This window comes from Papio anubis, chromosome 2 (genome assembly GCF_008728515.1).
Source record: "Papio anubis isolate 15944 chromosome 2, Panubis1.0, whole genome shotgun sequence".
In the NCBI taxonomy this organism is placed as follows: Eukaryota; Metazoa; Chordata; class Mammalia; order Primates; family Cercopithecidae; genus Papio; species Papio anubis.
Window position 1 is genome coordinate 47,473,939 of NC_044977.1, and position 23,296 is coordinate 47,497,234.

At 47.4% G+C, this 23,296-nt stretch overlaps 1 protein-coding gene and 1 long non-coding RNA gene across 3 annotated transcripts; one reads left to right on the plus strand and one right to left on the minus strand.

The window, feature by feature from the left end:
* Positions 1–1,027: 1,027 nt before the first annotated feature.
* On the minus strand, positions 1,028–2,395 carry LOC116273731. 2 transcript variants are annotated; one of them, XR_004182083.1, is made up of 2 exons: positions 1,804–2,395; positions 1,028–1,462 (listed from the first exon to the last, which is right to left on the minus strand). It is a non-coding gene; the product is annotated as an uncharacterized LOC116273731 (long non-coding RNA). The 2 variants fall into 2 exon arrangements; XR_004182082.1 differs by having other exon boundaries at positions 1,733–2,395.
* Positions 2,389–20,200, plus strand: SEC61A1 (SEC61 translocon alpha 1 subunit). The gene is made up of 12 exons (XM_003906910.3): positions 2,389–2,710; positions 2,987–3,054; positions 5,666–5,731; positions 5,823–5,901; positions 6,862–6,993; positions 8,608–8,717; positions 9,018–9,171; positions 13,387–13,547; positions 15,452–15,649; positions 15,919–16,110; positions 16,485–16,561; positions 17,984–20,200. Exons 1-12 carry the CDS (start codon positions 2,704–2,706, stop codon positions 18,168–18,170), a joined length of 1,431 nt encoding a protein of 476 aa, XP_003906959.1. The 5' UTR covers positions 2,389–2,703; the 3' UTR covers positions 18,171–20,200.
* The last annotated feature ends 3,096 nt before the right edge of the window (positions 20,201–23,296 follow it).

Genomic DNA, 23,296 nt, shown 5'->3' on the forward strand with positions numbered 1-23,296 from the left:
ATATTAATCCCTTTGAAATTCTAGGAAATGTGTGTGAAATGCTAAATTACGCTTAACTATACAGTGGTGCTAAAAATTCTGACAGTAGCTTCCAAATCTTTTTCTCTTTTTTTTTTTGAGACAGAGTCTCACTCTGTTGCCCAGGCTGGAGTGCAGTGATGAGATCTCGGTTTACTGCAACCTCCACCCCCACGGGTTCTAGCCATTCTCATGTCTCAGCCTCCTGAGTAGTTGGGATTACTATAGATTTTATGTAATAAAGTTTATCTTATAAATAATAAATTTTATTTTGTGCTGATTCTTAAACAGTATCAAAAGAAGTTCCAGGCTGGGATTCATTATTATTATAAATTTCTTGTTCATTCTTCTGCAGATATCAAGATTGACATTTATCATACTTAAAAGTATTGAAAATTCATCCAGATTTTTGTTGTCTCATTCCAGGTGGATGTTTCTGATATTCCATAATAAAATCTTAAATATATAAATATAAAACACTGGATACCTATTTTCTGAAGAATTAATGTATGTGCTTACGATAGAAGTATTTTATTATTTTTTGAGACAGGGTCTCACTCTGTCGTCACCCAGGCTGAAGTGCAGTGGCAAGATCTCAGCTCACTGCAGCCTCAACCTCCCAGACTCAAGGGATCTTCCCACCTCAGCCTCTCCAGTAGCTGGGACTACAGGCATGCGCCACCATGCCTGGCTAATTTTTTTTGTATTTTTTTGTAGAGACAGGGTTTTGCCATGTTGCCCAGGCTGGTCTTGAACTCCTGGGCTCAAGTGATCCTCTTACCTCAGCCTCCCAAAGTGTGGGATTACTGGTGTGAGCCACTGCACCCAGTCCAATAAAAGTATTTTAAACTAGTGACTCTCCTAAAGCAGTTAGTGTTTTAACACATGTAACTCGGCTGCAGTCCCTGCAGTGACACAGGCCAGATTGTGTCATAATGTGGAAACAACAGGAGGCCTATTGTCAATGGTAATGACATCCTACAACTATTAACACAAACCAGAGTTTATATTAAAATTTCTATTAATTGTAACATTTATTGTAATTACCATGATACTATTTACCCTCGAAGTATTTCAACATTGTAACCATCAACATGGTGCAGGGTACATAATGGCTAAATATCGAATCTAGTCTATATGCCGAACTTAGTCCAGGGGCTGCCAGTTTTAGCTTCACGCCAAAACTCCAGAAGAGATCATCAGTGGGTCCTGGAAGTGAAGATGGGTTGCATTTCAGACTCTGAATAAACAGTCAATGTCTTCTTTTTCCCCTTTTGGGTGGGGGATGGATATCAAGTGATGTCACACCTAGACCACTTCACCGAAGTTACCAGCCTGTTTCCAGTAGTCCTTTGATTTTTCCACCAGTGGGTTTGTATTCCAAAAAAGAGTTCCTGTCCTGTCCAACTTTCTGAGCCAAGGATTTATAAAACCTGGTTATCTGCTAGAAATGGGAGAGAATGGAAAAATCCAAATAGTTGACACCTAAATTAAAAGCAAAAAAGCATCTTGCCACATACGTACCTCCAACTCTACCTGTCCTGGTCAAGGTTTAGCTCCATGAAACCTTGCCTGATCCCACAAGGCATGCCCACCTTCTCCCCGCTAAACGCTCACAGCATGAAGTCTATTTCTCTTAGATGACATCATACCTACTGACTACAGATGCCTGAAAGTAAATTCCAACCCCCAGCCCCAGCATCCCTTGACCTACCCCTTATCCCCCTTTCCCACTCATCTTGGGCAATCACACCGCCATGCCTTGTCCACAACAGTCTCCTCAACCTGGAAAACCCTTTTCCCTCGTTCCTTCTCGCCAGAATCCATCAAGGCTCGGCACAAAGGTACTCTCCCAGGAGGCCTTCCTGAATTCTTCCGTGAGGCAGACTGCTTCCCGAGCTGCCCCGGCCCTTCTCGGGCCAAGTCTCTCCAGAAACTCATCCCATTGTTCTCAGATGGAAGGGATCCCACACCCACGACAGGCCTCCGGGTTTGCTTAATGACTCAACCAGCGAGGGTGCTCGGTAAGCCCCACCAGCACGCGCCCTACTCAGCAGGTAACGATTGAGACCTACGAGGTGACGGGCGCCGCGGTCGACGCTGGGACAAGGTCCCTGCTCCAGGTAGCTTACGTTCTATTCACTAACGTCAAAGAGCAGTGAGTGCTGTTACGCGTATGGGAGCCACCAGGGTCTCCGCCTGCCCTCAGGGCCACGGGTGCACTCGACGATTCGCGCCTGCCTCAGTTTCTTCGTGGGACCGCACCGTCCCCGTCTCCAGAGACGTGACACACTCTCACCACGCGCTCTCGCGTTACCAAGTCTGCGAAGCCGCACACCGCCAGTCCCGGCGTCCCCCGCGCGCCACGCTCCTTTCCGACAGGCCCCAGGAGCCCCGCTGCATGCCGGGGCTTGTGGTCTCGGCGTAAGCGGCGCGGTGCGGCGAGGCGCTGAGGCCGGCGGACGCGCGTGGCAGGAAGCGGAAGCGACCCGAGGCCCTGCCCCGGCCCCGGCCCCGGCCCCGGCCCCGCCCCGCGCCTCGCCGTGCCGCTCGCCGCCGGGCTAGAACTGACGTGTCTCTCGGCGGAGGTGCTGTGCGGTGGAACAGACTGGGCCGCGGGCAGCGTCGCGTCGCGCGGAGCAGAGCTGAGCCGAAGCGGGACCCGGAGCCTGAGCAGCCGCCGCCATGGCAAGTGAGTCCTGCAGGGGCAGCTCTACCGAGGCCGGGACGGATCAGATTCCCCTTCCCCTCACCCGTGCGGTCGAGAGCTCGCCGGCCAGCCCTGCCCGGCCCCCTGCAGAACGCGGCCGGTGTCCCCGACCCTTCTCGAGTATCCCCACGAGTCCCGGGTGCGGCCGGCTCCCCTGGCCACTGCTCTCACTCGTCCTGGGCAGAAGGCTTCCCTGGGTAGCGCGGACGGTTACTTCTCTGTGTTCTAACTCTTCCTGTTTTGTTTCTCCCATCAAAGTCAAATTTCTGGAAGTCATCAAACCCTTCTGTGTCATCCTGCCGGAAATTCAGAAGCCGGAGAGGAAGGTAAGTACCCCAAATTGCCAACAAAGAAGATTTCAGGAAACTGTCTGGACTCTGAAAGTTTACAGTATGATTAAAAATGGCTTCAGCACGGCAATGGAAACTCTCCCTTCTCTTGTCTTGGAGTGTAGTCGTGCTCTGTTATTCCGGAGAGCTGTCGAAAGGTGACCTGGTTGTGTGGAAATTTCCACCGAAGTCATCGTGCTGTATTTGGAGCATCTTTGGTGGAAGTTGCTCCGAGAACAAAGCCTCCGGTTGCCCTGTCCCAAAAATGGATCCGAGCCGTGAATGAATAAGGCCTCAGTTAGGATAGCAGATTGAGTTACCCTCCCTTTTTCACCTCCAACGGGAGCAGGTCATGGGTTGGTTTTTTTTTCCAGGAGATGCCCTTTGTATCCATCTGCTAAAGGGAAGGGCTGTCACTTTAGTATTTACAAATGAGTTTGTACCTTTTATGTAGGCTGCCACAATAGCGAGAATAAAGGCTATTCTTTTGTGAAGTCTGCTGCTTTTCACAGCCAGTGTATTAAAACAAGGAAAGATTAAATGTAGAACTGTGTTGAATCCGAAATTGTGTGGAGTGAGTGTTGCCAGTATAAGTGCAGCTATCAAATAACGAAAAAAAGTTTCGTTAGGTTCCTAGGTTAGAGAGTGGGGAATAAAATGTTTGTGTCCTCAGATTATTTTTCAAACTGTTGTTAAAGCATTCACATGGACACTTGGGTTCTTGGAATCCACTTTCATTTTTTACTTAAAATAGTTTCATAGAAATGCCCATGTGCTTTTTTTAATGGACGAATTTGTAAAACTTTACCCCTCAATTCCAATGTAGTGGAGGGATATGGCTCTGGAGGCAGGCAAGCCTAGGTCCCACTCTTTACATCGCTCCTTAGTAGCTATGTGACATTGGCCTTGTAACTCAGTGTGGTAGATGGAACCAGGGAAATATGTGCAAGGTATAGCAGTGGCTCAGGAAGGGATTAACTCTGGAAGACATGATGTCTTACGGTGGTTTTGAAGGACAAATAGAAGCCTCCTTGAAGGGATGGAAAGGAATTCCAAGTAAAAGGAGTATATCGTTTGCAAAGGCATTGGTGACAAGAGTGTAGCATGTTTGGATGAGAGGTTGTTAGATGTAGTTCCTATTGATAGAACATAATGGAAGGTGGGGAACAGTAGGAGATGAATAACAAGGGCCAGACATGAGAATGTCACTTTGGAAGGGAGGGAGAGGACTAGAGTTGGTTTAGAGGCTTTTCACATCAGAGGATGAACTGTGGTACTGAGCAAGAATGGATTTAGGGGCTACTAAGAGGCAGAGGAGACAGGACTTGGAAAAAGAGCTTTTGGGGTTTTGATGTTAAATTTGATTGTAACCAGGAGAGAGGACTTGGTGATTAAAAAGTCTTGAAAAAATTGTCTGCTCTTTGTTTCCCGTCAAGATTCATTTCAGACAGGTTAGTCTGAAATGGCGTTGCCTTTTCTCGGCCATTTTCTAATTTCTTAGTGTGGTGGGAAGGTAGGTGGGAAGAGGAGCATTCTCAAGAGAAGAAGAGTCCTGTGAATGCCCTCAGCTTTGGATGAAGTATCTGAACACTAATTCACACCACCCTTGTGTGGCTGTATGACTGTGTCCTACTTTGCCTGCATGTATAGTTAGAGGACTGTGACTCCTGTTCTGGCCAGAGGGCCGGGAATGCTGACTCAGTGCCTGCCTAGAAGTGTTTTTAAAGAACACAGTTTTGTTCACTTAATACTGTCAGTCTCTCACAAGGTATTTCAACCTCAGAATCTTCCGTCTGTACGATAATTCATATTTGTTAAGCCCTCTAAAGCCATTAGTCTAGTGTAGGCAGCAGACACTAGTGAAGACACTCAGTTTCAGAGGCAGAAAACCTGGAAGAGTTCCCGCTCTACTCTTTAGTGACAGAGGCTTTGGGTGGGAGGTCTAAACCTTTCTTATGATACGTAATAGTCATCTTTTCAGCGATTCTTGTCACCTGTGCAACCTTTGTACCTGAGAAGATGTGAAAATCCTTAACAGATGTTACTAATAGGTTAAACGTGCAATTCTCCTGCCCCTCCCCAATATTGTTTATTACACTGTTGTACCTTTAATTCATAGAAAATACACTATTGAGCAATTCCAAATTACTTGGCTCCAGAATAACAAGGTTTTGTGACTTACACTCAAATGAAAAGTGGTTGCTCGTGTGTTTTACAAGTCATGTTCTATTGTGACATTCTTCAATCTTGAGTCTTAACTGTTAATGCTAATGGTTAAAAGCACAGTTTGGGACTCAAACTCACTTTAGCATTGCAGTTTGGGACAAATTATTTAGTCTTCTAAGACTGAGTTGTAAAATAAAGATAACTCTCTGTGGTGTGAGGTGAGCTGGGGGGATGCCTGTAGGTCCTTGCATTGTGCTCTGTGCAGTGGAAGTTACGCAGTACAATGGTACTTATGTTTGGTACATGGTTCAGCTTCTCTGCTGAACAGAGGAAAGGGTCTGGTTGAAGTCCATTTTTAGAGAAAGGGGTCTGATTGGAGTCCATTTTTATTAATTTGCTTTTGAAAGTAACCCCTGCTTTAATTCATTCGCTTCTACTCTAGATTCAGTTTAAAGAGAAAGTGCTGTGGACCGCTATCACCCTCTTTATCTTCTTAGTGTGCTGCCAGGTAAGCTAAGGCTTGTATTTCGTATTGGGGAGGGGGATAAAAGTAGCTGGAAACAGGTGTGCTGACTGTTTTGCTCTTTGCCTATTCCCAGATTCCCTTGTTTGGGATCATGTCTTCAGATTCAGCTGACCCTTTCTATTGGATGAGAGTGATTCTAGCCTCTAACAGAGGTAGGACTCTGGCTCTCTCTGTCTTTTCTCTGTAGAGTGTGGGCTTACCTAGCTTCACTTAGTTAAATTATAGGCTTTGGCTTTATATGGAACTTAGAGAGTGACTTGGAAAATAGAGTGAAGAATGTTAGTGTGCTGTGTTGAGTAGCCTTATTAAATGCTGAGTTCAGCACCAAGGCATACCATCATATTTGGAATCGTATTTGAATGCAGTACAAAAGCTGTATTGACAAGATAAGTCTATGCTATAGAGAGAATTAAAAACATGGAAAAACAACTAGAATACTTTTTGAATACCTGAAATGATGACATTTCCATTGATAACATTCTTCAGAATATGTATTTTCAGCTGTATCTTTTTCATATCTATAGGTTACATATATTGTCAAAAAATATGTAACAGTGTTTTGTATCCTCTAACCAGTTACCTATGGGACTGGAGAGGATTCTGAATGTGTATGTTGATACTGCATTTGATTAACTCATTTTAAAAACATAGTTGAATTAAATTCCAAATCAGTTGGAAGTATAGCTCATTTTAACATAATGGGAAGTAAGAAGCTTATTCACAACTAGATACAATTGTACAGGCTCCCTTTCCAGACTCTGGGAATTATTTGAATGTTATCCTTTTTTTATTAACTGATGAAGAGACAAACGTTTCTTATCTCTAAAACCAGAATGAATCTGTTTATGGTGAATTTAAATGCAGCAATCTGTTTAGACACCATGTGACTTCCTAAACAGAATAAGATGTTGCCTCGCAGGCTGAACAGAATGAATTGAATTATACACTAATCGTTGATATTTTGGGGTTCTCTAAATTAAATGCAGCTAGGAAACTGAAACACATTAGTTTCATATAAGGGGTACTCAGTCAAATTTTGCTCATTCATTTTTAAAATAATGTACTATGTTTCCAAGCTAATATTGACTGTTTTGCTTCTCCGTTTCCTCAAGGCACATTGATGGAGCTAGGGATCTCTCCCATTGTCACGTCTGGCCTTATAATGCAACTCTTGGCTGGCGCCAAGATAATTGAAGTTGGTGACACCCCAAAAGACCGAGCTCTCTTCAACGGGGCCCAGAAGTGTAAGAAAGATTGTGAATAATCTGATATCTATAGTTGGAGAATTTGTATTTGCTATAATGGCATCAAACAGGTTTTCTTTTCTTTTTTTTGAGGGGGGGCGGATGGAGTCTAACTCTCTTGCTCAGGCTGGAGTGCAGTGATGCAATCTTGGTTCACTGCAACCTCCACCTCCCACGTTCAAGCAATTCTCCTGCCTCAGCTTCCTGAGTAACTGGGATTACAGGTGCGTGCCACTACACCTGGCTAATTTTTGTGTTTTTAGTAAAGATGGGGTTTCACTACATTGGCCACGCTGGTCTTAAACTCCTGATCTCTTGATCTACCTGCCTCGGCCTCCCAAAGTGCTGGGATTATAGGCGTGAGCCGCCATGCCCAGCCCAAACAGTTTTTTCTTTTGTGCTGCAACCTCCTTGGCCTGCCAACCCTGTAGGAGCTCCATTGCCTGTGTTAGCATGAGCACTTCTGGGAGAGCAGAGGTGCTAGGTGCTGGGGATGGGCCGGGCAAGGCAGGGGAGAGTGTCTGGAGTGCCCCTGGGGCCGTGTAATGGAGTGGAAGGATCAGAGCTTGGAGGTCTTAGCACCCTTGGACAACATTTCATTATTACTTAGAAGGAAGTAATGGCTACTTCAGAGCTGTCATAAGGATTAAATAATCACTGTCACAATGCCTGGCACATAGTAGTTATTTGGCAAGTGTTTTATAAAAAAATTTCACCGGGCGCGGTGGCTCACGCCTGTAATCCCAGCACTTTGGGAGGCCGAAAATGGCAGATCACTTAGGTCAGGAGATGGAGACCATCCTGGCTAACACGGTGAAACCCTGTCTCCACTAAAAATACAAAAACTTAGCTGGGTGTGGTGGCACATGCTGTAGTCCTAGCTACTCCAGAGGCTGAGGCAGGAGAATCGCTTGAACCTGGGAGGTGGAGGTTGCAGTGAGCCAAGATCGCGCCACTGCTCTCCTCCAAATCCCATTGGTAACAGAGAGAGACTGTCTCAAAAAAGAAGGAAAGCTTCTAGACGGAAATAGCCAAGTAGCCAAGGGAATGGGAAGAGTAACCACAAATTACGGCATGTGGGGCTTTCCCTAAAAGCACATTAAATAAAAACTTGAGAAGGATCACACTTACCCAAAAGCTAGTAATCGTCCTCTGACCCAGATCTGGATGAGCCCAGAGAGGTGGGCCCAAATCTAGTTCAGCTCATGAGCCATCCAGACCCCAAGTGCCTGACATTGAGTTTGGGTGCTGCAGGTGTGACATCTCCAGATTGTCTCCGGATGCTGTCAGGAGTAGGTTCTGCTCCCTGATTTTCTTTGAATAGAACAAATTTTCCAAGTATCACTTTTACTCCTCCCATGATTAAAAAGCAAGTGAATCTAGGAAAAGGTGAAACTAAAGAACAAGTGTGCTTTTGTTAAAAGGCTTTTGATTCATCATGTACTTTGCTGATGTGATGGTTTAGCATGTTCTCAGTCAAGCCCCTTGGAGGTCGTATCACTGCTCTTCATCTTTGTTCTCCCCTGTGCCTGTCGTTGAGTGGGTGTTTCTGAACTATTTCTTTTGCTCTGTGTAGTGACCCACTTGGAAAACACTTCTTTCTTTCAATTCTAGTATTTGGCATGATCATTACTATCGGCCAGTCTATCGTGTATGTGATGACCGGGATGTATGGGGACCCTTCTGAAATGGGTGCTGGAATTTGCCTGCTAATCACCATTCAGGTAATTGTTATGCTAACATCTCCCTCTGAGTAGCCCCTCACACTTACCTACAGTTCTCACATGACGAATATCAACCACACCTAAAAGGAACTCCTACTGAATGAAAGGAAGCAGAAGCCTGAGACTCTGGGTTAGCTCTCTGAATTCAGCAGAGAAAGGCTTTACTGACCACTGTCTGGGACTGAGGATGTGATCTCACTCTGTCTTCAGCATTTATATCAGAGAACCCAATTACTGAAGGATGGAACCATGTCCATGGGGAGCAGTAACACATAGTCTTGTATTTTTAAATTTTTACAGCTCTTTGTTGCTGGCTTAATTGTCCTACTTTTGGATGAACTCCTGCAAAAAGGATATGGCCTTGGTTCTGGTATCTCCCTCTTCATTGCAACTAACATCTGTGAAACCATCGTATGGAAGGCATTCAGCCCCACCACTGTCAACACTGGCCGAGGTAAGGGCCCTGTGCTCCTCTAGTGGCGACAGCTTTCAGCAAAAACGATTAAGCAATGCAAAGCAGAAGACAAAAATCCCCCCGTTCCACAGAAAAATTATGTCAGTTTTAGGTTTATCTCTTCTGATTTTTAAAATCAGAAAAGTTTTTAAAACTGCAAAGTTTTAAAAACACAAATAGGCTTATAATGATACCTAACTTGCACTTTTCATATAAAAATATCTCCTGGACGTTCGGCATGTCAGAATACACAATCCTGCCTCACTTTTCTTAGCACAGTATAACCTTATATTGCAACGATAAAGCAATGTTAAGTCATTTCCAGGTGTTTTTATTGTTCACATTGAAACAGTGAACGTCCTCATATGTTCATCTTTGTGTATTTTGGCAGCTGCTCTTAGTGAATAAATTTCTAAAAATGAAATTCCTAAAGCAAAGCACTTGGTCATGCAAGGGGCAGCTTTCTGAAAAAGGCCTGAACTTGGAGCTTCGCACCTGCGTTCAAATCCTGGCTGTTCCTGTTAGTTGTACATAGGTGGCTTTGGGCAGATTCTCTCACCACTGAATCTTGGTTACCAGGATGAAATGAGAAGCAGCATGAAATTATGTGATGCCTGGCTCCTGGTAGATGCATATCAAATATTAGCATGCTGTGCTACATCCACTAAGTGCCACAGAAATCTTGTAACAGAGCATGTTTTTAATAAAAAGGTCAAAACATAAGGGAAGCCTTAGAGAGTGTGACTTTTTAGGTAAAGGAAATAAACATTTTTGACACTAAATATCTTCTGCACTGAGGAGCATTCCAGGAGAAATAATCAGGCGTTATTTGAGAGTTTTCTTTTAATTGAATGTTGGAAACAGAGTCCTTGGCCTCCAGAGACCATATTATCTCATTAATGAGATGGAAAACTGGTCCCTAGACAAGTGAAGGCTGCAGGTGCCTAACAGGTTACAAAGGATAGTGGAGCTTGAAGTAGGGAGCCATAGAGAAGAGTGGGCAAGATCACATTTGATGCTTCCTTAGGTACTTTGTATAATTTTAGGAAATCCAAGGTAAATTGGGAGAAGCAGGTCCGGAAGGCAAAGTTTGGCAGGATGTGAAAAGGCAGGAGAGGGAACGCATTGTAGGAGTTCAGGCATTTGACAAGACCATCATGGCGACTGGCCTTTGGGGAGCGCCTGAGTGGGAAGGAAGTAAAGTCAGAGGGGAAGGCCCTGGTGGCTTAGCAGCCCAGTAGTAGCCGCCAGAGGCTCATGTTCCATTCTGCAGCAGGGTATTGAGTGATGGGAGCCAGAGTTTGGAAGGAGTGATTTGCTCTGCACTGAAAGGCAGAGAGAGCAGCTAGGTGTGTACAGCAGTAATCCAGCCCCAACCAAGCCATCCTACAGGAGAGCATTGTGTCAGGGCATTTGGAGGAAGCAAGTAAGACAGGGGGCCAGAGAGGCACTTTCAAGGTGGGGGAAAACTAAGAAGCAAAGGTGGGTTTGTCTGGCCTTGAAGTCAATGTGTCTAAATGTCAGTTGCTCATGTTTGGGACCTGGCTGACACGAGATGCATTCAGGAAGGGCCGTGCCCCATGGCCTGCATGTGGGCAGTGAGTGGTGCTGGAGGGAGAGCCTGGTGAGGAGGGGCAGGGAGAGCCGCACAGAGGGCACAGCTGGGACGGCAGCTTTGCAGCTGTGCCTGGAGACGTTGCAGCTTGGCTTGGGATGGGGGAGGCTGTTGAATGAGATTCTGTAGGCAGAGAGAGTAATCACTGCTGCTTCCCTGGGCAGCAAGAACAATCCAGAACTGGGAATTAGTCCCAAATTCAATACCGTGGGGAAACAGGCCAGCCTTGTCACACAGGACCAAAAGGTGGAAAGGATGGGAACTGACGAAAGACCACCACAGGGTGAGATGAGGACATGATGGCCAGTTAGGACATGGTGTCTCTTTCACAGAAGCCACAGCAGAGGAGGTCAGTGGTCACATTGGTTAGCTGATCTGCCTGACATGTCATCTCTGAATGGTCCAGGAAGATGTAGCAGGTGGTCCCAGCTATCATGTGTTAGAAACTTGAGGACAGTGCTTTTGAGTTCTTTGGTTTCACCTTTTCCTAGATTCACTTGCTTTTTAGTCATGGGAGGAGTAAAAGTGAAACTTGGAAAATTTGTTCTATGAAAGGAAAATCAAGGAGCAGAACCTACTCCTGACAGCATCCAGAGACATAATCTGGAGATGTCACACCTGCAGCACCCAAACTCAGTGTCAGGCACTTGGGGGTCTGGATGGCTCATGAGCTGAACTACAGATTTGGGCCACCTCTCTAGGCTCACCATCCAGGTCTAGGTCCAGAGGACAGAATTATTAGCTTTGGGGTAAAGTGATCCCTTCTCAAGTTTTTATTTAATGTGCTTTTAAAAGGAAAACCCCACATACCATCAGTTTGGTTACTCTTCCCATTCCCTCAGCTACCAAGCTATTTTGGTTGAATAGAAGCTTTCCGTTTTGTAGGATGTCTTCATTTCTTACATTTCACTCTATTTCACTGTTCAGCACAAGGGAATGGACACATTTGATAAGTTCCACAGTACTAGATGGGTCCTCTAAGTATGGTCTGGCCTTCAGTTTCAGTTTTCCTATTTAATCTGTCATGTAAAATAAATTTTACTCCAAAGTGGCCATCAAATATAGTCCCTATTTGACTTTTTTTGTTGTTGAGATGGAGTCTTGTTCTGTCGTCCAGGCTCAAGTGCAGTGGTGCCATCTCAGCTCACTGCAACCTCCGCCTCCCGGGTTCAAGCAGTTCTCTGCCTCAGCCTCCTGAGTACGGCGCCTGCCACCATGCTCGGCTAATTTTTTTGTATTTTTAGTACAGACGGGGTTTCACCATCTTGGCCAGGCTGGTCTTGAACTCCTGACCTTGTGATCCGCCCACCTCAGCCTCCCAAAGGGCTGGGATTACAGGCGTGAGCCACCGTGCCCCGACTCCTATTTGACTTTTTAAAAAGTGCTTCTCAGAGTACCGATACCATGACCCCACACTGCCCACAGAGACCCTGTTTCTGGAAGTAATGCCAGCTTCCTGCCAGTAGAAGTACTGTGAGTTGCCAGGCTTCCATTATGGGATGGTTACACCGTCCTGGAACGGCAGAGCTTACCACTTGTTTCTTTCTTTCGCTTTTTAGTTTTTTAGCTTAAGTAAATTTCTTGCTAATGTCTAAAACTTAGGCCTTAATAATGCACCACACTCCCCACCTTCCTCTCACTTGTTACTCTGTTGTCTCGTTCTCAGATTGGGTCCCCTCCCCGTTTCCCTCAGTCCCTCAGTAAGCTCACTCCACCCCTAGGCCTGCCTCCCTCAGGAGCATCTCCTGGCAGGGTGTGGTTTGGATGGGGCCACATGGTGGACGCAAGCACATCCTCTGTACTTGTACCCTTGATGTAAGGAGCAGAGAGTTGGAGCCTCCCCACTCACCAGCCGGGGACAGCCTGCACTTCAGAGCTGTTGAATGGGTACTTGTGCTTCTCAGGATTTTCCAGGAAAGTAGATTGGCCGGCTCTGAGTCCTCTCTTCAGTGGATGACCCCTTCCAGCTAGAGTTCAGCAAAGTCTGCTTTTATTTTTGTAAATTATCATCATTCCACACCTCTGGTGGCCACTGACTCATACCTAAGAAATGAGACTAGTTAATTTTAAAAAGTGGAATAGTGGTTGGGTGCTGTGGCTCACACCTGTAATCCCAACACTTTGGGTGGGTGAGGCAGGAGGATCGCTTGAGGTCAGGAGTTCAAGACCAGACTGGGTAACATAGTGAGACCCCAACTGTACAAAAATAAAAAATAAAAAATTAGCCAGGTGCGGTAGCACGCCTGTAGTCCCAGCTATTCGGAAGGCTGAGATAGGAGGATCACTTGAGCCCAGGAGGAGGAGGTTGAGGCTGCAGTGAGGTGCTGCCACACCACTGCACTCCAGCCTAGGCAACAGAGAGAGACCCTGTCAAAAAAGAAAACAAAACAAAACAGAATAGCCCATTTCTGTAGTTTGAATTCTCTACAGAAGAGAAGTGAGGGATGAGTAGAATACATGCTGTATCCCTGTGGCTATGGGCACCATGTGTCTAATAACTTAAGTTTGTTTTCCTCTTTTTATTTTCTCTGCTAAGAAGCCTAGAAGCAAATTGAGTTGCCTGTTTGTTCCTTCACATTTGTGTCCTCCTTTGCCAACAGGAATGGAATTTGAAGGTGCTATCATCGCACTTTTCCATCTGCTGGCCACACGCACAGACAAGGTCCGAGCCCTTCGGGAGGCGTTCTACCGCCAGAATCTCCCCAACCTCATGAATCTCATCGCCACCATCTTTGTCTTTGCAGTGGTCATCTATTTCCAGGTGCGTCCAGATCCAACCCCAGGGAGTTTCCGTGGTCTGGATTTAAGTGTCAGAATGCCTTGTGTGCAGTCCCCTACTCTGTGGGGTGCACTGTCATCATATTGTGTTGAAACGATGAGATGGTATTTGAAGGCAGCAGGTTTCCAGATGAGCTGGACAAGCACGTTCATTGAGTCATGGGACCTGCCATTAACGAAACAAAATTAAGGCAGTTCTAACATTTGTGAAATCATGTTCCTTTGGGTTGGGCCTATCAACAGGTAAGAAAATATATTTCTAAGTTCTTAGTTCAAGAGAAGCAAAAAGTACTGTAGCTCTGAAACCTCATTGCTCTCTTATAGAAATTTTGTATGATATTTTTAGGTAACTTCAGCATCTCGGAAAAGGCCTATCTTCTTGAGCTGTCTTACCTTTAAAAGTATTCCATCTTTTAAACTTGCTTCTGAGTAAGAAACCTGAACTGCTAGTTGTTTCCCTGTAATTGGATTGATCTTTGTATTTTTTGATGGTCCACTTTGTATTTTTGGTGTTTATTAAAAAGAAGGGACAGAGATAAAAGGTAGTTTGATGTTTGTGAAAGGTATTTATACCAGCTACATGCTTTTCCTGTTCCTTCTGAGACTAAGCCAGATTCCTGCTTAATAAAAAGCTAACTCTTTAGGGGCTTTGCCAGAATTTGCAGTCAGATCGTTAAGAATTTAATTTTTTTTTTGAGACGGAGTCTTGCTCCATTGCCCAAGCTGGAGTGCAGTGGCACGATCTCAACTCACTGCAACCTCTGCCTCCCAGGTTCAAGAGATTCTCCTGCTTCAGCCTCCCGAGTAGATGGGACTACAGGTGCCTGCCACCACGCCCGGTGAATTTTTTTGTATTTTTAGTAGAGACAGGGTTTCACCGTGTTAGCCAGGATGGTCTCGATCTCCTGACCTCATGATCCGCCCGCCTCCACATCCCAAAGCGCTGGGATTACAGGCGGGAGCCACCGCTCCCAACTTTAAGTATTTAATTTTTAAATCCTCTGTATTCTGAGCCCTGTTATAGGTACTGGGAGTTCATAAAAATAAACCCTTTCTATTCTCCAAGTGTTTCAGAGGGAGAGGTTGTATTCCTAGAAAAGTTTAGCTTTTCTGTTCATGATTAAAAACACCGTAAGGAACTGTTGCAAGGTGTGAGGCCACTGCTGTAGTGGCCCTGCCTCAGAGCCAGTGTAAAAGCTCAGGAAACATCACCAGCTAGAGAGAAACGCCATTGGGATTTGGGTGCGTGGCCTCCAGGCTTTTCTCCATATTCCACACAGATGTGGATGTAATGTGATAGGCTTTGTCTTTTGGGGGCGGAAAAAAAAAGGATCATTCCAGCGTGCTCACTTCCATGTTTTGTTTTGTGTGAGACAGGGTCTCATCGTGTTGCTCAGGCTGGAATGCAGTGGCGTGATTTCGGCTCACTGCAGCCTAGACCTCCCAGGCTCAAGTGATCGTCCCACCTCAGCCTCCTGAGTAGCTGGGACTACAGGCGTGCACCACTACACCCGGCTAGTTTTGTTTATTTTTTGTAGAGATAGAGTCTCACTGTGTTGCCCAGGCTGGTCTCGAACTTCTGGGCTCAAGCAATTCTCCCACCTCGGCCTCCCAAAGTGCTGGGATTACAGGTGTAAGCTACCCCACCTAGCCTTCGGTGTATTTTTAAACCAGCTTTTCTGGGCCTGTTCTGGATGTTCCCCCAAAGTGCAGGAGTACGGTGGTGGGTAAGGAATGGGCACGAGCTCTCAGAACTGGGAGCCCCAGAACCAGCACACAGGATTTCCTCCCTTGTGGCCCACTGGATAGTCCCCGGCTGGACTGTGCTTCTGTGCAGCAGGCTGGAATGAAGCAGTGAAGGGGATTTGGTTCTGTTTGGCTTCTCAGGGCTTCCGAGTCGACCTGCCAATCAAGTCGGCCCGCTACCGCGGCCAGTACAACACCTACCCCATCAAGCTCTTCTATACGTCCAACATCCCCATCATCCTGCAGTCCGCCCTGGTGTCCAACCTTTATGTCATCTCCCAAATGCTCTCAGCTCGCTTCAGTGGCAACTTGCTGGTCAGCCTGCTGGGCACCTGGTCGGTAAGTAGGCTCTTCGAAGATGAGCTAGCAATGCAGCTAGTTGGAGTGGTTTCTGTCAGTGTGTCTTGCTCATGAACGGATATTTCATCCAAAGATATTTTCCATTGTAACTTTTACAAATTCAGCACATTAAATTATCTTTTCAGTAAGAAAATTGTACCATGGGCACCGAGTAAAATTGCATTCTTTCATCTGCTCAGAACTATTTTTGCCCTGATGCTAAAGTAAAATGAGGAGCACTCACACGCGTTTGGTTTCTTCTTCCCCAGGACACATCTTCTGGGGGTCCCGCACGTGCTTATCCAGTTGGTGGCCTTTGCTATTACCTGTCCCCTCCAGAATCTTTTGGCTCTGTGTTAGAAGACCCGGTCCATGCAGTTGTATACATAGTGTTCATGCTGGGCTCCTGTGCATTCTTCTCCAAAACGTGGATTGAGGTCTCAGGTTCCTCTGCCAAAGATGTAAGTAGAAGCAAAACCTTCTAGAAGGGTGATGAAAGTGTGGCTAGTATAAGGGGTGTGGATTTGTCACCTCATCATAAATAGTGGTCTGTGACACTTGCAGACAGATTGTCCTCCTTTAAGGGCTGACAGATGGAGCTCAGCCAGTAGATCAGCTGTAGGTATGAGAATCTGAATCCACACTGTAAAGTTAGACTTGGTCATACGACTTCCTTGCAGTTTTAAAGTTCTCTGTATGAATATTGTCAGTGCTGGAAGAGGCGATCTATTGTCAGTGCTGGAAATGCTGGAAGTGGTACTGTTTAGTACCACTTGGAATGCCTGTTTCCCCTTCAACCTCCAATTCCAACTTCTCCCCTGTGGGCACCCTGCAGGTTGCAAAGCAGCTGAAGGAGCAGCAGATGGTGATGAGAGGCCACCGAGAGACCTCCATGGTCCATGAACTCAATCGGTGAGTGGCGGCCCCAGGTCCCCAACTTCCCATCTCTGGACATGTGTTGTTTCTTTCCACACAGGGCATCCTGATAGGCCCTAGCACTTACTGGGTCACTAAATCTTATCCTTGGGTTATAGGACAGAACTAAATGTTAAATATTTATGAACTTGCTAAGTACTGGACACTGGAGACATAAAGATAAACACTTAACAGCCCCTCTCCTCCAGAGGTAGCCACTGGGTAAGGAGATGGAAGCATGTGGCCAGGCGGGTGGGAGACAGTGTGGTAAGGGGTCTGAGAGCAACAGCTGTGAGCGGCAGCAGGACCCTCATTCACCCTGACTCATGCCGATGGGGTGCTGAAGAGAGCGCCCTGGAGGAGGGTCACTCTGAGCTCAGAGCAGGCAGGTCCTGGCGTCTGAGTGCATTTTGGGGCCTGAGATGGTGGTAAGGCTAGAGAAGCTGGCAGTGGCTGGGCACGGAAGGGGTTGATTTACGTTTGAAGCAGGGCAGAAGGGATGGAGCTTGCAGTCTCTTAGGAAGGTCAGTGCTAATACATGAAACCACGCTAGAGAGGGAGAGGGGGAGGCCACATACCTGCCGGGCTGTGGCGAGAGTTTGGGCCAGAGGTGATGGTGCCAGATATAGCCGTCCCCTTGGGGATGGAGCAGTTAGGTGAGGAAGGGCAAAGTCCAGGTGACCTTAGATGCTGCCACAGCACTCTTCGGTCTGCACAGTCTCCATTACAACTACTCATCTCTTCCATCGTCACTCACAAGCAGCCACAGACAGACACAGACAAATGAGTATGGCTCTATTCCTACAAAGCTGTCTACAAAGTCAGCTGCAGACCGGGTTGTCCTATGGGCCTTACCTAAAGGAAGCAACCACAGGAAAAGCCAGAATTGCAAACTTCACATTATTTTCTAATCCCTAGCAGGGATGGTAGGCAATTTAGTTCATTCTCTTAATATTAAGCTGCTGAATTTACAGCACTCTGCAGTAGAAATATAATTCAAGTCACATGTAATTTTTTTAATTTCTAGAAGTCACATTTTAAAAGTAAAAAGAAACAGGTGAAATTAATTTTAATATATTTAACCCAGTATATCCAAAGTATCATTTCAACATTATAATTAATGTAAGAAAAACCATGATGAGATATTTTACATCCTTGTCTTCAAATTAAATCTCCAAAATCTCATGTGACATCTCAGTTTGGTCTAGTTACAGTACCCTGGCTACTATGGCCAGTGTGGCCGCTGCCTGGACAGCAGCGCCTTGGCCTGGAGCACTAGATATAGTAGATGACTTTCAAGGAGACAGCAGAGGGGCCTTTGAGGCATTAGGTCCCAAAGTCCCAGGTGAGCCTGTTGGCCACCTGGCTCACAGGGGGGCTCTGTGGGTGTCCCGGAGCTGACTGTGTCCCCTTCCCCAGGTACATCCCCACAGCCGCGGCCTTCGGTGGGCTGTGCATCGGGGCCCTCTCGGTCCTGGCTGACTTCCTGGGCGCCATTGGGTCTGGAACTGGGATCCTGCTCGCAGTCACCATCATCTACCAGTACTTTGAGATCTTCGTGAAGGAGCAGAGCGAGGTCGGCAGCATGGGGGCCCTGCTCTTCTGAGCCCATCTCCCAGGACAGGTTGAGGAAGCTGCTCCAGAAGCGCCTCGGAAGGGGAGCTCTCATCATGGCGCGTGCTGCTGCGGCATATGGACTTTTGTTTAATAATGTTTTTGAATTTCGTATTCTTTCATTCCACTGTGTAAAGTGCTAGACATTTTCCAATTTAAAATTTTGTTTTTTATCCTGGCATTGGCAAAAAGAACTGTGAAAGTGAAATTTTATTCAGCCGACTGCCAGAGAAGTGGGAATGGTGTAGGATTGTCCCCAAGTGTCCATGTAACTTTTGTTTTAACCTTTGCACCTTCTCAGTGCCGTATGCGGCTGCAGCAGTCTAACCTGTTTCCCCACAAAGGGAATTTCTCACTCTGGTTGGAAGCACAAAAACTGAAATGTCTACGTTTCATTTTGGCAGTAGGGTGTGAAGCTGGGACCGGATCATGTATTTCCCGGAGACGTGGGACCTTGCTGGCATGTCTCCTTCACAATCAGGCGTGGGAATATCTGGCTTAGGACTGTTTTTCTCTTTAAGACACCATTGTTTTCCCCTATTTTAAAAGTGATTTTTTTTAAGGACAGAACTTCTTCCAAAAGAGAGGGATGGCTTTCCCAGAAGACACTCCCGGCCGTCTGTGGATTTGTCTGTGTGCACCTGTTGGCTCTTCTAGCTGACTCTTCTGGTTGGACTTAGAGTTTGCCTGTTTCTGCTAGCTCCATGTTTAGTCCACTTGGGTCATCAGCTCTACCAAACTGAGCCTGGCCAAGCTAGGGGGACAGACCCTTGCAGTGATGTCCATTTGTCTAGATTCTGCCAGTCATCACTGGATGCATCTCCTCGCGGCTGCCCTAGCAAGGGGAGACATTGTGGTGGCTATCAGACATGGACAGAAACTGACTTAGTGCTCACAAGCCACTACACCTTCTGGGCTGAAGATCACCCAGCTGTATTTTCAGTTTTCTTACCATGCTTAGGACTGCACACAAGTGAGCAGACGCCACCAACTTCCTTTCTGCATCACCAGTGTCGTCAGCAGAGAGAGGACAGTGCAGGCTCAAGGTCGGTAGTGAAGTCAGGTTCGGGGTGCGTGGGCTGTGGTGGTGTTGATCAGTTGCTCCAGTGTTTGAAATAAGAAGACTCATGTTTATATCTGGAATAAGTTCTGTTTGTGCTGACAGGTGGCCTAGGTCCTGGGGATGGGCACCATCCCTCTGTCCTTGAGGGAGTCCCCTCTTAGGACAGGCACTGCCTGGCAGCAAGGGCAGCAGAGTTGGGTACTGAGATCCTGAGGAGCTTGAGGTTTCAAGCTGGCTTTAGACATTGGTGGGACCAAGAATGTTTTGCTGGATGCCCCAATCCTAAGAAGGGGTCCTGGGGGTGCATGCAGCCTATCGGGGAGACTCCACACTGACAGTGGGCACATGGCAGCCTGCGAAGCACAGGGCCACCACCACAGCCTGGCAGAGGGGCACACTCTGTCTGGAGACCTCGCTGGCAGTGCTAGCCAGGAAGAGTGACCAAGGGACAAGAAGGGACTTGCGCAAAGCCACCCAGCAACTCAGCAGCAGAACCAAGATGGGCCCCAGGCTCCTCCATATGTTCCAGGGCTTACCACCCTATCACACGTGGCCTTGTCTAGACCCAGTCCTGAGCAGGGGAGAGGCTCTGAGACCTGATGCCCTCCTACCCACATGGTTCTCCCGCTGCCCTGTCCACTCTGCTGCTACAGAGGGGCAGGGCCTCCCCAGCCCATGCTTAGGAATGCTTGGCCTCTTGCAGGCAGGCAGCTGTACCCAACCTGGTGGGCTGGGGACTGGAGGGCGCCAGGCCTCAGGAGGAGCCCCATAGTCCTGCCTGCAGCCTGTAACCATCGGCTGGGCCCTGCAAGGCCCATACTCACACCCTGTGGGTGATGGTCATGGTGGGTGGGTGGGGACTGACCCCAGCTTCCAGGGGACTGTCACTGTGGACGCCAAAATGGCATAACTGAGACAAGGTGAATAAGTGACAAATAAAGCCAATTTTTTACAAGGTACTTGGTCATGTTCTCTTAATTTTAAATTATATTTTATTCCCCAAAAGGACAGTGAGGCCCAAAGCTTGAGTGCAACTTTATGTGTGTCAAAGGCTTGGCTGGGGCACTCAGGCATTTTGCCTGGAAAAGTTCCCTTCTAGTGGTCATGTCAGCCTGGTGCTCACATTTGTGATAAAGTGAAATGGCTGCTGGGCCACATGTGGCGCTACTGCAGGGCTCTGCCAGTGAGGCAGAATGCACCAGCTGTCCCGTGAGAATGCAGAGGCCTCCACTGAGCCAGGGCACCTGCCACCCTGTGGAAGAGTGAGAACCTTCTAGCAGGAGCCTAGCGCCCCATAACTCGAAGCCCTTCGAGCCTCAGCTCCAGTACCCAGCTGGTGATTGGAGAAGTCTTACCTTGGTTGTGAGGCTGGCCTCAGACCTGACCTGTAGCCAAGCCAGAAGGACCCACTGTTATGTGGGTAGGAGTGGCAGGCTTGTGGCTGCTCCCCTAGAACGTGTCTAAAAGTCCTTCTGTTTCCACACCAAGCCCCCAGTGGTAGGCCACATTTCCACTCTCCCAAATCCTGGACAGGGCCTCACCCCAAACCTGCCATCCCCACCACCTGGGCCTGGTGCTTCCTCAGGAACTTGAGGGGTAGGTGGGAGGGCAGCCCCAGGGCAGGCCTGACCAGGGCTGTGGGAGGGCGTTACTCCTAGGTGGGCTCCAGCCTCAGTATTTACTTGTAGTCTTAGACCTTGTCTTAGAAACTGATTTCCAAGGGGAGTTGGGTCAGAGCAGGATGGTCCCTCTGAGACCACCTGATGGACAGGTGTGGGCCTGGCCTTGCAGAAGCCACACCTCAGCACTGTTTTGAGACTGCCAGGACACATGTGCAGCCAGGTCTGCCCTGCGCTCCCTCTGTACCTGCTGGCCCCAGGAGCAGGCTCAGGGAAGCCCTGGACAGGAGCACAGCATGTGGCCTCAGGCTCCAGACCAGCCAGGCGCTGTGAAATGCTGAGGCAGGCAGGGTGCTTGCCAATATAAATATGTTAGAAAACCTGCCGCCCCAGGGAAGCAGTAGGCCATCTCTCGTGCCTCAGGTATTTGGCTGCACTTGTGGCCGTGGCCCCTCTCACCTGAGGGCAAACAGAGCCCACATTCCAGCAGCCACGCGTGCTTCGAGATGGCAGGCCCTGGTGTGGCTTACTGTGGCGTCTCTCCACCTGGCTCTTCCTGTGCAAAGGGAACTCATGCTCAGAGATGGGTGGTAAGGCTTACTCTTCTTTTTCCCTTGGGGCAGGCACTGTCCCAGCCACTTCCTACATGTGCTCTCACTTCACCCCACTAGAGGCCCAGGAGGAAACAAGTCGGTCCATTTTATAGGTGAAGAAACTGAGGCCTAGGGAAATAGAGTGCAGCCAAAAGTCACTTAGCTCCAGAGCCAGGACAAAAAGCCTAAGGCTCACTTCCTACCCCAAGTCCCTGTCTGGTTGCTGGTCCTGCCTGCAGGTACTTCCCCAGCCTGCTCCTGCTGAAGCCAGGCCAGCATGAAGTCCTCAGGAAGGCTGGTATGAGCCTCCCATCTCATTCCTGAGGGGTCTGAGCCCCATGGCCTGGGGAAGAGCAACAGATTCCTGACAAGGGCCAGGAGTTGGGCATGTGGCACTGTCCAAGAGTCAGCAGAAGCCCCAACCTGAACTTCAGCACCCACCAATGCCTGGTTCTGGAGAGCCAGGTGTGCCCCTAAGTGGTAGTGCCCACCTCACTCCCCTGCCCCAATCCGTTCTAGGGCCACATCACCCACTCCTTTCCACACAGCAAACATTATTGAGCCCCATGGGGAAATGGAACAGAAGGTGCTTCTCCCCTCGAAAGCTCATGCCCCAGCAGAAAGGGTTCTGCAGTGTCTGTCTAACCTGTGGGCCTTGTTCCCTCTGCTGTCTGCCTGACAAGCTCCTGTTCATCCTTCAAAGCACAGCTCAATAAGGCTAGAAACATCTAAATGCCTATCGGAGGGGGGTGAATAAATTACAGCAGCTCCTCCCTGTGGAAAGGAACTAGGAGGACATTCTTTATATGTTGAGTTAGAAGAATCTCCAAGACATGCTGTCAAGGAAAAATACAGAAAGCAAGAAACAGCGTATGTTCCTATTTGTGCTTAAAAGCGGGGTGGGAAGCAACTAACAGACTACATCAGGAAAAGGCGTAGCAATTTCTCATAAAACTAGACACACACCCTATACCCAGCTATTCTATTCCTGGGTATTGAAACCCAAGATGAAAATGTATGCCTATACAAAGACTTGTACAGAATTTCATAATAGCTGAAAAATAGGGAATAGCCTAGATGACCATCCACCAATGGATACATGTGGTGGATCCACACGGTGGCATTTTACCCAGCAATAAAAAAGAACAAACTACCCATACACACAACATTGACGAAGCTCAAAAGCTAAGTGAAAGAAACAAGTCATGTTGTATGATCTCATTTACATGAAATTCTAAAGCAGGAAAACCTAATCTATGGCAAAAAAAAAAAAAAATCTAACAGTGGTTGCCTCTAGTGTGTTAGAGATTGGCACAAGGAACTTTCTGGGCAATAGTAATATCCTTCACTGGAGTTTGGTTTCATTAGTCAGGACTCATGGAATGCTCCACTTAGCATTTGTGCATTTCACTGTATTTTTTACATTTAAAAATAACCATAAGTGGCCAGGCACAGTGGCTCACACCTGTAATGACAGCACTTTGGGAGGCCAAAGCAGGCAGATCACCTGAGGTCAGGAGTTCAAGACCAGCCTGACCAACATGAAGAAACCCCATCTCTACTAAAAATACAAAATTAGCTGGGCATGGTGGCATGTGCCTGTAATCCCAGCTATTTGGGAGGCTGAGGCAGGAGAATCACTTGAACCCGGCAGGGGGTGGTTGCAGTGAGCTGAGATTGCACCACTGCACTCCAGCCTGGGCAACAGGAATAAACCTCCGTCTCAAAAAAAAAAAAAAAAAAAAATTAAAAAACTGTAATCAAGTACTGAACTCTAGGTAAAGATACACGTGCTTGACTACGGAGGTGGTTGTGTCTGCAACTCACTTTGAAATGCACAGAA